The following is a 12,106-nucleotide window of genomic DNA, read 5'->3' on the forward strand; positions in this document are numbered from 1 at the left end:
ATTAATTTGCTTGGACCTTCCTTATTCCTGGTGCTTCATTAAAGCCTTCTTATGCTCCAAAGAATACAACATGTAATGTCCAAATTGGCTTTGGGGCTCCTTCGTTCTTCTCCAACCTCGGAGGCACTAATATCCCTGCACTGGTTACCAGTGAAAAAGAGGGTGCTCTTAAAGTCCCTTTGCAACCTATTTAAAGAAGTTCATCCCAGTGGCCCAGAATATTTTATCCATAACGTTTGCAGTTGTACACCACCACACTGTCTGCTCTCCTCTGGAGCGCCACTGCTGGTTGTGCTCAGATGTAAAGTGGCTTGCACGAACGAAACCTTTTCGGCGAGGGCGGCAAAGTTCTGGACTGAGCTATGAGGTCCCTTAAGACTTGCTCTTTCTTACTATGTTTCAGGATGGCTTTAAATACATTACTTTTCAATAACTAGGAGTGGTTGAGCTGATTTCCCAACACCTCCCTATTCGTTGACAGAGCAGTCTCTGTGCTCCGATTCGGACACTTCCTTCCCTGTGTTTACTTGGCTCCAGGACAACTTTTGGGGTATTTTCCGTGCTTTACAAATCTGGTAACATAACATACTCGATCCACTTGGAAGAACTGGAATCAACTTAACACATCAGAAAGGCCCGCCACCTCCTGCAGCCTTTTGAACGGAATGTCATGATCTGTTGTACTAAAAGCTGCGGATGAATCGAACCACATTAGGAGTGCTAAATCTCCAGAGTCTAGCAATTGGAATGGTGGACTGTATGTTAAGTGCCTTCTCTGAACTTATGTTTGGATGGAAACAAGATTGAAATACCCTATGGCGCACAGTGGATTCCATGCGATTTTGAAATTGTATTGTTAGCTGTTTTCTTTTTCTTCAGTTCCGGAAGCCAATGGATGCTGTTGTTCGAGCAATAGTCTGTATAATCCGTGGTATCCAAGCCAGGTTTCTTAAGGAGCATGATATTGAACTATTTCTCTAAAGGAGGTCTAATGTAAAGAGCTAGCTCCAGATACCCTACCATAGCAATTTTTGCTGAACACGGATCTTCCAGACATAAATCTTTTTTTCAATCATTATAATTCTGGACAAGCTCTCTCCTTAATGGTGGTAGTGTTCATTTTAATCTTGTGTGCCAAAATGTAATGTAATTTAATTTACCAAACCAAGTTAAAGACCAGCCTATACTTTACTTATTAGGAGTAGAATTACCGCATCTATATTTCAAACCTTCAGCTCTGGGGACCTATGGAAAATGGAAACCGAGTACAGAAGTATCTGTCAAGGTCGAAAACTTATACTATCTGTACACTCTACAGTGGCTAAACTTGTCACGGAGTAGGAGGATGCTATAATGGGAAATCCATTGACAATGTGATAAGGCATCTGGTTTATGTGGTTAGTCTTACCCAGGCCCTCTGATTGCGCATAAGATGCATGATAGAAGTCCTTACGTTTACACAGATCGTTGAAAACTACTGTCATACCTAGGTGATATAATTTAGATCTGTCCTATACATTAAATGGATCCTTATCATCGCTATTAACTGCTGCTGACATGTCAACCAAGAAGGAAATAACTGCGTGGGAGGCTCTTTAAAACTGCTCTTTAAAATTGTGTCGTGAATCCATTCCTGAAGGTTCTCGCTCCACCTGCTCTTCTAACCAGTCAGGGAGAGCTGAGGCTAAGTCATATAGATATCTATAACGATCCCACACATACTGACGTAGAGAATGACTTGGCCATTGTATCAGGATGACGTGGTAGGGTCAGTACACTTTTTATTTTAAACAGCTGTTCAATGTCTCTGCTAATCGGCTAAGTATATTTGCTTTCTGTTCTCTTTGATTTCTTAGATGAAATACAATAATAGCAGCTAAAAGCTATTGAACAATTAAACCACTAAATAGAAAATGGGAATCTGATGCAGTGGATGGGAAGAGAAATTAGCAGCAAGCCGTGCCTCCCATGCCTACCCTATCTTACCAGACTCTAAACAGATACATGTAGAAGTGGTGCGAGTCAATGCAGCTTTCTTAGGGACCTGTTGCGGGCCGATGACAGCATCTTAGCCAACTCTTGGAGATGTAGGTCCATAGTCCGCTTGGCACAGCAATCCACCGCCTTCTGCTTTCCCTGTGGGCCTGAGCATTCACAGAGCAGCGGTTCCTCTTACTCTTGACTCCACAGGGAGCTGCAGCACGCGTTGGTGCAACATTTATGTGCCAGCCCCCTTAAAGCCATTCTTTTCCGTGGCAAACCCTTTCCGGACATTAGCTTGTAAGATGGTCCATCACTCTGTGAGTGACCTCGAGAAGTATTTTAGTCTCAGTATCCTGCTATTGACTGTTGTATCTGTCTAACTCCAATGAAGTGATTCCATTTTAATGCAGGAGGATAATTTTATATTAGAAGACTACATGCAATCAACTTTTTATCACATTTAGTTGCAATGTATTCAACCAAAAAATCCTTATTTTAATATATTTTTTTCACTGCAAGACCCAATGGTTCATTTAACACCAAAACAGATTAATTGCTGGAGACACCAGCGGTCTGACATGCTAATAGTTTTCATTACAGGAATAACCCTTTAGTATCCCTAGCAATCACATTCGGCCAACGGGTCATCACCAAAATTCAGCACGCCTGGCAGCAACACTGCTCCTGCTGAAAGGCCATACCTGAAAACCAATTCAATATACCTGGAAGCTGTGGCAAACCAGTAGCTCTGGCTTATTACTGCATATACAAACCAGACCTACTGAATTTGCCAATTCTTCTTTTTCCTACACCCAGTTTTAAATTAAAAATGTTATTTATATTGCGCTTACCACCCTTAACGAGGGGTTGAATTGCTTATGATGTACTGATTGTCACATTTAAAATGTTGGAATAATTCACAAGACTTTGTTCATTAGACTCTAAACCTTGTTCCTTGCATCCAGGTACTCCAGAGTTCATGGCCCCAGAGATGTATGAAGAGCACTATGATGAATCTGTGGATGTATATGCCTTTGGAATGTGCATGTTGGAAATGGCTACCTCAGAATACCCATACTCAGAATGCCAGAATGCTGCTCAAATTTATCGCAAAGTTACAAGTGTGAGTATTTGGAGATGTGCTGTTGTCAATCATTTTTTTTATTTTGTACGTGATCTATACTTTGAGCTCTGTAACATTCTTATTTGTGTTTAAAAGGTGGAATTTGTTTTATTATGATTTCGAAATACATTACATTCCATTACCCATAATTATTGATGTAATTTAATTCTGCAAATCTGATTTGGTTTGTTTCGTAACACTTTTTCATACCAGCACACACGGTGTCATGCAAAGACACAAACATGTAAGATAACTATCTCAATTTGTTAATGCTTTGTGATTCATGTAGTTAACATAATTCAGCATAACAATTTATATTTGTTTTCCTATTAAAGTTCCTAATCAATATGCATTCGTTCGGTAAGTGTGTGCAATTTTACCCAAGGCACTCCTATATCATTTGTGAAATTATACAATTCTTTTGTTACCCTCTGGTGGATCGGAAGGCAAAATGTCATGACCATAAAAAATAATTGAATTGAGGGCTATATCATATCAACTAAAATGCCGCATGCAATATCATTAAAAAGATTAATGTTCATCCTCTTGTGCAGAACGATTACAAATGAAGAAACTTCACATTTATTAACCAAACAGAATAGAGCAACAGCAATGGTCATCTCTAGCTAAAGATTTTACGGCCAGATTCATCAAGCTCAATTGCGCTAGCAAAGGGCCAGATTCTGAGAATCTGGCCCTTTGCGAGTGCAATTTTTGCATTTGGGATTCATCATCCCAAATGCAAAATTCGCTAATAAAGAATTCGCACATTTGCGAGGAATTGCATTTAAGGAATCTCTATTTGAGATTTCTTAAATGCAATTCATGAACCATTTTAAAATCGCAATTTTGGGCCGCTATTTACCGCGAGGTCAAACTCGTGGTAAATAGCAAAAACTTAGAAAAATGCATTTAAATGCATTTTTCTAAGTTGCATGTTACACACACACATGTCCTTTGGACATGTGTGTGCGCAACACCAATGTAGATTAGGGTGCTACAGGGTTTCCTTTGGACACCCGTGGCACCCTTGAAATCGCATCCTTATTTGCGATTAGCAATTAGCTAATCGCAAATAAGGAATGTGTAGGAATCGCAATTTATTTAGCGATTCTTACATGAATCCCGTTTTGCAAGTCCTTAATAGCGATTCCTTAATAATCACTATTAAGGACTCGCAAAACTGGACTATGATAAATCTAGCTGTTAATCTCTGTGTACATTTGTCTTTGCGCACCAATTCTGGTTAAACCACTGTTTTTCTAAATCCATATGAGAGGCAGGCAATTAACAAGTGCTCTGGAATCAACAGAAGCTTCAACCATGTGTACTGATTTTCTGTTTCAAGCATCAAAATGGACAGTCAGAAGCCAAAGCATCTTCTGTGGTACCTAGTTACAACAGAGGTTAAATAAGGAGGTTTGGACGAGGAAGAACCCTTTGAGAGTTCTTGAATATCTCACTTAATCAGAAAAAACACCGGTAGAGGTGTGCCTCTTTCTAACCAGTGAAATTGCCAAAGAAATACGACTGGTTCATTAATGAGTTTTACATTGAAATTAAGCTGGTTGATGTACATTTTAGGAATTTCGAAAATGGGAACTTTTGGACGATAAGCAATGCGTACCTTAAATATAACACATGCTACTTTCAATCTTTGATACCCTCACTTTGAATTTTTGTTTTAATCTGATGCTAAATTGAGTCCACTTGGTGTATTTGTGCATTTCTGATGGAATGCGACATTCTGTTCTTTTTGAGCAGTGACAGAGACAAACCTTCGCATACTTGGTAAGAGCAAGCATTTTAAGATTTGGCGTGTTTGGCGCTTGTGCCATTATTGGCCAACATTTTATATTCCAGATTTACTTTAAGCGTCTGTGGGCCTGACTCAGTCCGCTGTTGGCTTCATTTCTCAGACCTTTTAGACACTGGCTTGGGACATTGTCAGTCACACTTTGGATCAGCCCAAAGGAGTATTTGTCCTACCATATATTGGGTGTGACCACTCACCTTCGTTACAATGCATGAGGGACGGTCAGTTTTTCCCAATTGCAATGGCCAGCTAGTGGTTCCAAAAGCATCTGAAAAATGGATTCGGCAACCTGTCTTTTTTCACGTTCATTTTTTAGAATTCTTTGTCTGTGTACGTTCTACAATACACACACAAGTACTGACAATGCCTATAATAATGTCAAGCTAATCTGCTGTGCCAAAACCCATAAAGCTTTACCCTTACATAAAATTATACTTGTTCTGACGTTACAACATTGTGCGTTCATTGTTTTCTTTAATTTTGGAAAACCAGCATCTGGGATGCTAAATGGACATTCATAGGTGATTTATCAGCGTATGTTCAGCGTATGTTTGTTAACAAGGTTTCACATTTGTGTAAAAACTTTTGAAATAAACTTTTATTAGGATATTTTTTAGAAAATTGACTGCTAGATTATCTCTGTATGGGAAAATTACTTCTGCCACATCCTTGATATAAAAAAATAATTTGGGTAAAAATGTTCACAATCTAAAGTTGGAATTCAAATCCATGGTAAATGCGAATGTGACTCCCTTCCTCCTCTGGATGCTTAAAGGAAGTTATTCTATTCCACCTTTTCCCCAAGGGTTAGTTAAGTGGTTTTAAAGCAGTTTGTTTGAATCCAACAAAGTTTCCTTCAGTATTCTAAGGCTGGCCCCTTCTTCTTTGGCATCTACAGAGATAACATCATGCTGCAGAATCCCTGATGAGAGATGATGGACCTCCAGCTTTACCTAGTGTCAGGAATTCTAGAATCCATATTCTCACTGGGTCACAGCTAGGATCAAGTGTATGCAATCCTGTTTCACAGACCTATCAGTACAAACTTGCAATGGGACAGTTTTTGAAACTACGGCGGATTGCCCACTTGTGGCTGGGGAGGTGAAGGTGGGGTGGACTCAGAGGGGGCACAGAACACCACTTCCGGGGAAAGGTGGGAAGCGTTGTAACACGCTGCACTTCCAGGTCGGTATATTTCACCTTCCCTGACAGAGCCGACAGTGCCCTCTCTTTATCTAATCACCCAGGTTGCACCATGTTGAGTCCTTGTAATTTTTTAGATTATTTGTTTCCCCCTTTTAGGTTCTCTGGGGTGGTTAGGGCAGCTTAGAATTACCTTCCATTTGCAGAGGCGAAGCATTGCTCATCACCTAACAAAGAAATCTTGCTCAAATACAAGCTCTGCAAATCGTCTTGCCACCCAGCATATCTACTATTGCGGTGCACATTTATATCAGCTTTCAAGACTATAACTTGGTCATCTGAGAGCTAATCACTGCCTTTCAATTTCCATACTTTGGGGAGCCGACTTTTTAGAACTTATGTTAAAATTTAAGAGCATCAGGCATAGTTCTTGGAAAAAAGAATCACCCAGGCTCAGAATTCATCTAAAGAACTTTTTAAAGTAGTGAAATCCCTAACCACTGTAACACATCATTATTCCATCTGAGTCCTCAAAGGAAAAATCAATGCACTAGCCACCTACTTTCATAAAAAAGGTCTCCGATATCTATAGCTCCCTCCATGCTAAGTTGGATAATACGACAAGCCAAGAAAGTGATCAGGCGCTGACCTCCTCCATCCTTGCGCTAACCCAATTTCCACTTTTGAATAAGGACATTGTTCAAATGCTCATGGGGAAGATTAGATCAGGCTCTCCTTTAGACCCGGCCCCTCCCACGTACTTGCTAAGGCCATGGAGGTTCTTCTGCCATCAATAGTGGATACTCTGAATCTTTCACTACAGACAGGCAAAGTTCCTAAAGCCTGGAAACATGCAATAATGAAACCTTTATTTAAAAAACGAATCTAGACTCTGCTTTCCCAGAGAATTTTCAACCCATTTTACTCCTTCCATTTGGTGGTAAAAGTTTTTGAGAAACATGTAAATAGGATCCTGTCAGCATTTTTGGAAGACTACCTTCGGCTTCATCCCACACAGATGGGGTTCAGGGCACAGCACGGAATCTGCATTGTAGCAGTATCCGAAGAATAAAAAAATTACCCTAGATCTAGGTGGATCAGCTGCGATACTACTTTTAGATTTAAATGCGGCATGTGGCACGGTCGACTACGGCGTTCTGTCTAACACACTTTGGGAAATCTGCATCCAGGGCACAGCACGGGAGTGGTTAGGGTCCTTCCTGGAGGAAAGATCTTTCCAAGTCATGGAAACCAACCTCTTCTCAGACAAAATTCCTCGGACATATGGGGCTCCACAGGGCTCATTGCTTAGCCCCTCATTGTTCAACATTTATTATGCGGCCATAGGCCAAAATAGTCCAGGAATATGACATCTCTATGCTATCATACGCTGACGATACTCAGTTGGTGGTCTCACTTAATTCTAGGATATAAGGTGAATCAGATCAGCTGGCGCCATGTCTGGAAAGTGTGATGAAATTGATGACCGGGAGCTGTCTGAAATTGAACAGCGACAAAACTGAACTGATGGTTCTCCGAAACTCTGGAGTCCCCTGGCCTCTAACTAGATGGCCAAGCTGCTTAGGGATCACACCAGTCCAGAGTAATGCAATAAGAAATCTCAGATTTTGGATGGATAAGGAGATGACTATGGAGACTCAAGCAAACAAAGGGGCAAGTACTTGCTTTGCTCAGAATGCTTTGCAAGATCATTGAGCTCATCTTACAGCTAAGAAAGCTGGTTATACATGTTCTAGTCGCATCTCGCTTGGATTATGGTAACACCCTCTTTCTGGGCCCACCTAAATATGTCATCAAGATATTACAGGTCATGCAGAATGCTGCGGTACGAGTTCTGTTTAAGATTCCCACTTCAGGAACCAGTGGAAAAGCATCGAAGAACTCTACATTTGCTCTAGATGTAGGTTAGAGTTGAGATTAAAGCACTCTTCCAAACGCATAGAGCCATAAATAACAAGGGACCCTGCAAAGTCAGAAAGCTGGTGGGCCTGTACCTCCCCAACAGACATATTCGAACCGGCACTGAGCGCCTATTAAATACAACCAGAATAAAAAAGAGCCGGATGAGTTGAAGAACTTTTTCCCATCTAGAATTCAAGCTATGGAATTCACTACCTCGGTAACTCGGATCCCTGGAATAGACCTTCAGAAAAAATCGAATAACCTGATTGTTCCACACGTTCTGCTTATCTCCTCTCCTTCAGTCTGTACCTATTTTATGCCTAGTGCTGGGAAGCCTTTGGGTAGCCATGCACTCTACAAATCCATATAACATAACGTAATTCTTGGGGCATTCTAACTTGTTGTATATAACAGGGTATGCAAGCTTTACAATACAGTTCTTACCACAAATTACATTACAATGCAAGACATTGCAACTAATGAAAGTACAACAGAGGCCCTTTTTTCGTACTTTAAGAATACACAACTTCAAAACACATGTAACTGTTTTAAGTTATTTAAGGAAAATAAGGAGGATTGTGGGGTCTAAGTAATTTTTAGGGCTCTGGGATGGGTAAGAGTATAGGCTGGGGTACATCTTTTAGGCCTTAGTGCTGGAATAGGGCAAGGGGATTGTAAGGGTTTTTAGGGTTCCAGTATGGGAAAGTGAAGGCATTAGTAACAGTTATAGGGTTCAGGGTTGGTTAAGGGTATGGATAGGTAAGTGATTTTATGGTTCAGCTAAGAGTGTGCGGTTTTAAAGTTTTTTTTCTAGGGTTTTTGTGGTTCAGGGACGGGTAAGGATTAGTGGGTTTTTAGGCTTGAGTAAGGGTATAGGCTGGTGAGGGTTTATTAGGGTTCTTAGGTTTCAGAGGCTGGGAAGGGATTAGTAATTGGTTTTTAGGGTTCAGTTGGGGACAGGGTAGTAAGGGGGGGGTCTTAGATTTAAGGATATGGGGTAGTAAGCGGTTTGTAAGTTGAGGAATGGGTAAAAGAATTTAGTAACAGGATTTTAGGGGTTATGGGGTGATTAAGGATAAAGGTATGCTAAGGGTTTAAGATTTTTAGGTTTCTGAGTTAGGCAAGAGAAGAGGTTAGTAACAAGTTTCAGGCTCGGTTAATGGTGCATGGCCGTGGGGGTTTTAGGGTTCAGGGATAAGTGGTGGGATGGTATTTATTCTTTTAGGGTTCAGGGATGGAGAGGGGGTTAGTAGCAGGTTTTTAGGGTTCAGGATTGTGTAACTGTTTGGGTAGTAAGGGATGTGTATGGTTCAGGTAAAGGTAGGGGTGGGATAGTATTTTGTAATGATTTAAGGGTTTTGTGATGGATTAGAAAGAGGTATTTCGGGGTATGGGAATTGGTAAATGTATATCGTCATAATGAGTATTTAGGTTTTAGAGTTGGGTAAGGTTAGGTATAGGGTTTAAATGATCGGGGATTGGAAGATGTCAAATACTTTTTTTAAAATAACTTCGTATTCATTTTCCAAGTTTCAAGACCGCCGACTCCCAGTTATATAGGTCGGGGTTTGACCCACTCACACTGTCATGCACCCACTCACAGACCCACTCAAGACAGTTTCACACCCACTTACAGAAACTTCATACAGTATGTGTTACATTTGTAAATAGCATTGAACCTCCTTTAAAGTTAAGAAACTAAATTCCCAACCAATGCTATACAAATGGTACAAAATAGTCAGAAAAATGCCACCACAAAGGTAAACATTGGATTGAGGGAAACAGAAGCATCTTCAAAGCATCTATGCTATGCTTGGGTTGACTGTCACCTAGGTGCAATTTCAGTCCACCTGTGATATTTATTTATTTATTTATTTATTTATTTGCTTATATAGCGCAGGAATTCGACCCCCGAAGGGGTATCTCTGCGCTTATGTTCTTACCAAAGGCCATAACCAAATAAAAAACAATCAGAAACAAGAAAATAGAGCAGTTGATAGAGCAGTTGTTGGGTGAGCCTAGTGAACTGTTTTGGTCAAGAGTTTTACTGTACAACTTAGTCTTTTTGTTGAAGTCCTACTCCTTTTTGCATGGCAAGAATTTAAGCTGGTGAGGTCTTCATGAAGTTGGATACTCAATTTTCTGGGACCCATTGAAGCCTTGAATTTGAATACCTAAACCTCAGCGAGGGACATTTTAAAACAAAATTGTAATCAAAGGCCTTTCATTGCCAGGATTGTTTTGCCACCTTGTCCCATTGTCAAGGTTTATCCCTTACCCCCCACCCCCACCCCCCCAATTAGTCACTTTTGTGGGAGATCAACCTCATGAACTGGCTCATCAACCTCATGAACTGGCTCAGAGCTCAACATTGTATAGAGAAGCTGAAAAAGGATAAAGTTGCAAGTTTTTCAAGATTTTAGATATCTTCATCCTGATTGGTCTTTAAACTCCTGGGCACTTTCCCAGGAGACGAGGCTACAGGTGGCAATGGAAGGCATGTTCAACTATAACATAAAGGGCTCCAGCAAAGTTCAGACCACTTCTAAATGCTAAGGTAATTCTTTGACAGTGAACCACCCCACCCTCTCTAGCTGATTAATGAGCAAAATATGGTTAACCATATCAAACTCGTCTAAGAGGTACAGCAGGATCAGTGCAGCCTTCCCTCGTCCACCTACATTCGAATCTCCTCAGAAGCGTTAACGAAGGCGGATTCTGTACAGTGCTCCAACTTGAAACCATGTTGCGATGGATCCAGAATTTTTTTAGCCTTCAGAAAGGCCATCAGATCTTAATTTGTAGCCTTTTCCAAAATCTTTGCTGGGAATGGTGGACGAGAAATAGGCCAGAGGTTTTTAACCTCTGCCGGATTCTGTGAAGGTTTTTATGATTTCTGTAATCTTTCTAAATTTTACATTTGGTCCAGAACTCACTTATGGACTCATTCTTTAACTGTATGTTGATATGCTGATTGGTTCCTTGTCTTGGGACACATTGCCTCATGAAATTGAGGTTTAACACTGCCCTCAATTTATCCATTCCAGGACGTGTTATTGAGGTGACTTTTTTGGGGGTCTAAGAGTTTAGGTGTTCTCAATGTCCACACAATGCTCCCAACTTAAGCCACAACTTGATGATCTCCCACCTGACAGTCACACCATGGAACACACTGACTAAGTGGGGAACCAAGGATGCGAACAAAAGACCCTTAAAACATGTAGAAATAAAGAAGCATAAGTTTGCCTCTCACTATGCCCACTGTTGCAACTGCTGTACAGACTGAATGGCTGTATTCGAGTGAAGAGAATTTTTTTTACATGTCGTACCTAACAATTAAAAGTAAACCAATGGCTGATATATATAGACTGACCAATATGTGGATGACACCTATCGGAACCAGTAGGTGACAGTGCCTGTAATGTTGTCCCTTCTTCTTTATAGATCATGTAAGCTTATGGAAGACAAACTGACCTGAATAGCAAGGCTGTTCATCTACAGCTTGGCTTTAGAATCATAAAATCAGAAACCTCTTCCAAATGAGTCGTTCCTTGTACAATGCAGAAAGTCTGGTGATGGCACAATTCTTTACATTAATCTGTGATCTGCCTTCCTTCTGAGGTGCGAGGGATTCTCATACCCCTTGCCGCTCAAACATTGTGCTCTCAATGAGGCACAGTGCATCTACCTCATTTATGTTAATGGCATGGGAATCTGCTTGAAAATCAGTGAGAGCAGTTGCGAATGCGGTGGTTGAGGCCTACTTGAGAAAGCAGATCAACAGCTTGGATTGAGGACTGCTTGCTATAGCAGATCAACTGCTGGGATTGAGGACGGTTTGCTATAGCAGATCAACTGCTGGGATTAAGGACTGCTTGCTATAGCAGATCAACTACTGGGATTGAGGACTGCTTGCTATAGCAGATCAACTGCTGGGATTGAGGACGGTTTGCTATAGCAGATCAACTGCTGGGGTTGAGGACGGTTTGCTATAGCAGATCAACTGCTGGGGTTGAGGACTGCTTGCGATAGCACATCAACTACTGGGATTGAGGACTGCTTGCTATAGCAGATCAACTGCTGGGATTGAGGACTGCTTGCTATAGCAGATCAACTGC

General features: G+C 40.9%; 1 protein-coding gene across 1 annotated transcript in view; it reads left to right on the plus strand.

Moving 5' to 3' along the window:
- The window catches only part of WNK2 (WNK lysine deficient protein kinase 2), a 621,829-nt gene that overhangs the window by 204,908 nt on the left and 404,815 nt on the right, over positions 1–12,106 (plus strand). The window contains exon 5 of the mRNA XM_086939164.1: positions 2,949–3,106. Within this exon, the coding sequence (XP_086795290.1) occupies positions 2,949–3,106 (158 nt within the window). The remainder of the gene's footprint in view (positions 1–2,948; positions 3,107–12,106) is intronic.

The sequence above is a fragment of the Lissotriton vulgaris genome, chromosome 9 (genome assembly GCF_964263255.1).
Source record: "Lissotriton vulgaris chromosome 9, aLisVul1.2, whole genome shotgun sequence".
In the NCBI taxonomy this organism is placed as follows: Eukaryota; Metazoa; Chordata; class Amphibia; order Caudata; family Salamandridae; genus Lissotriton; species Lissotriton vulgaris.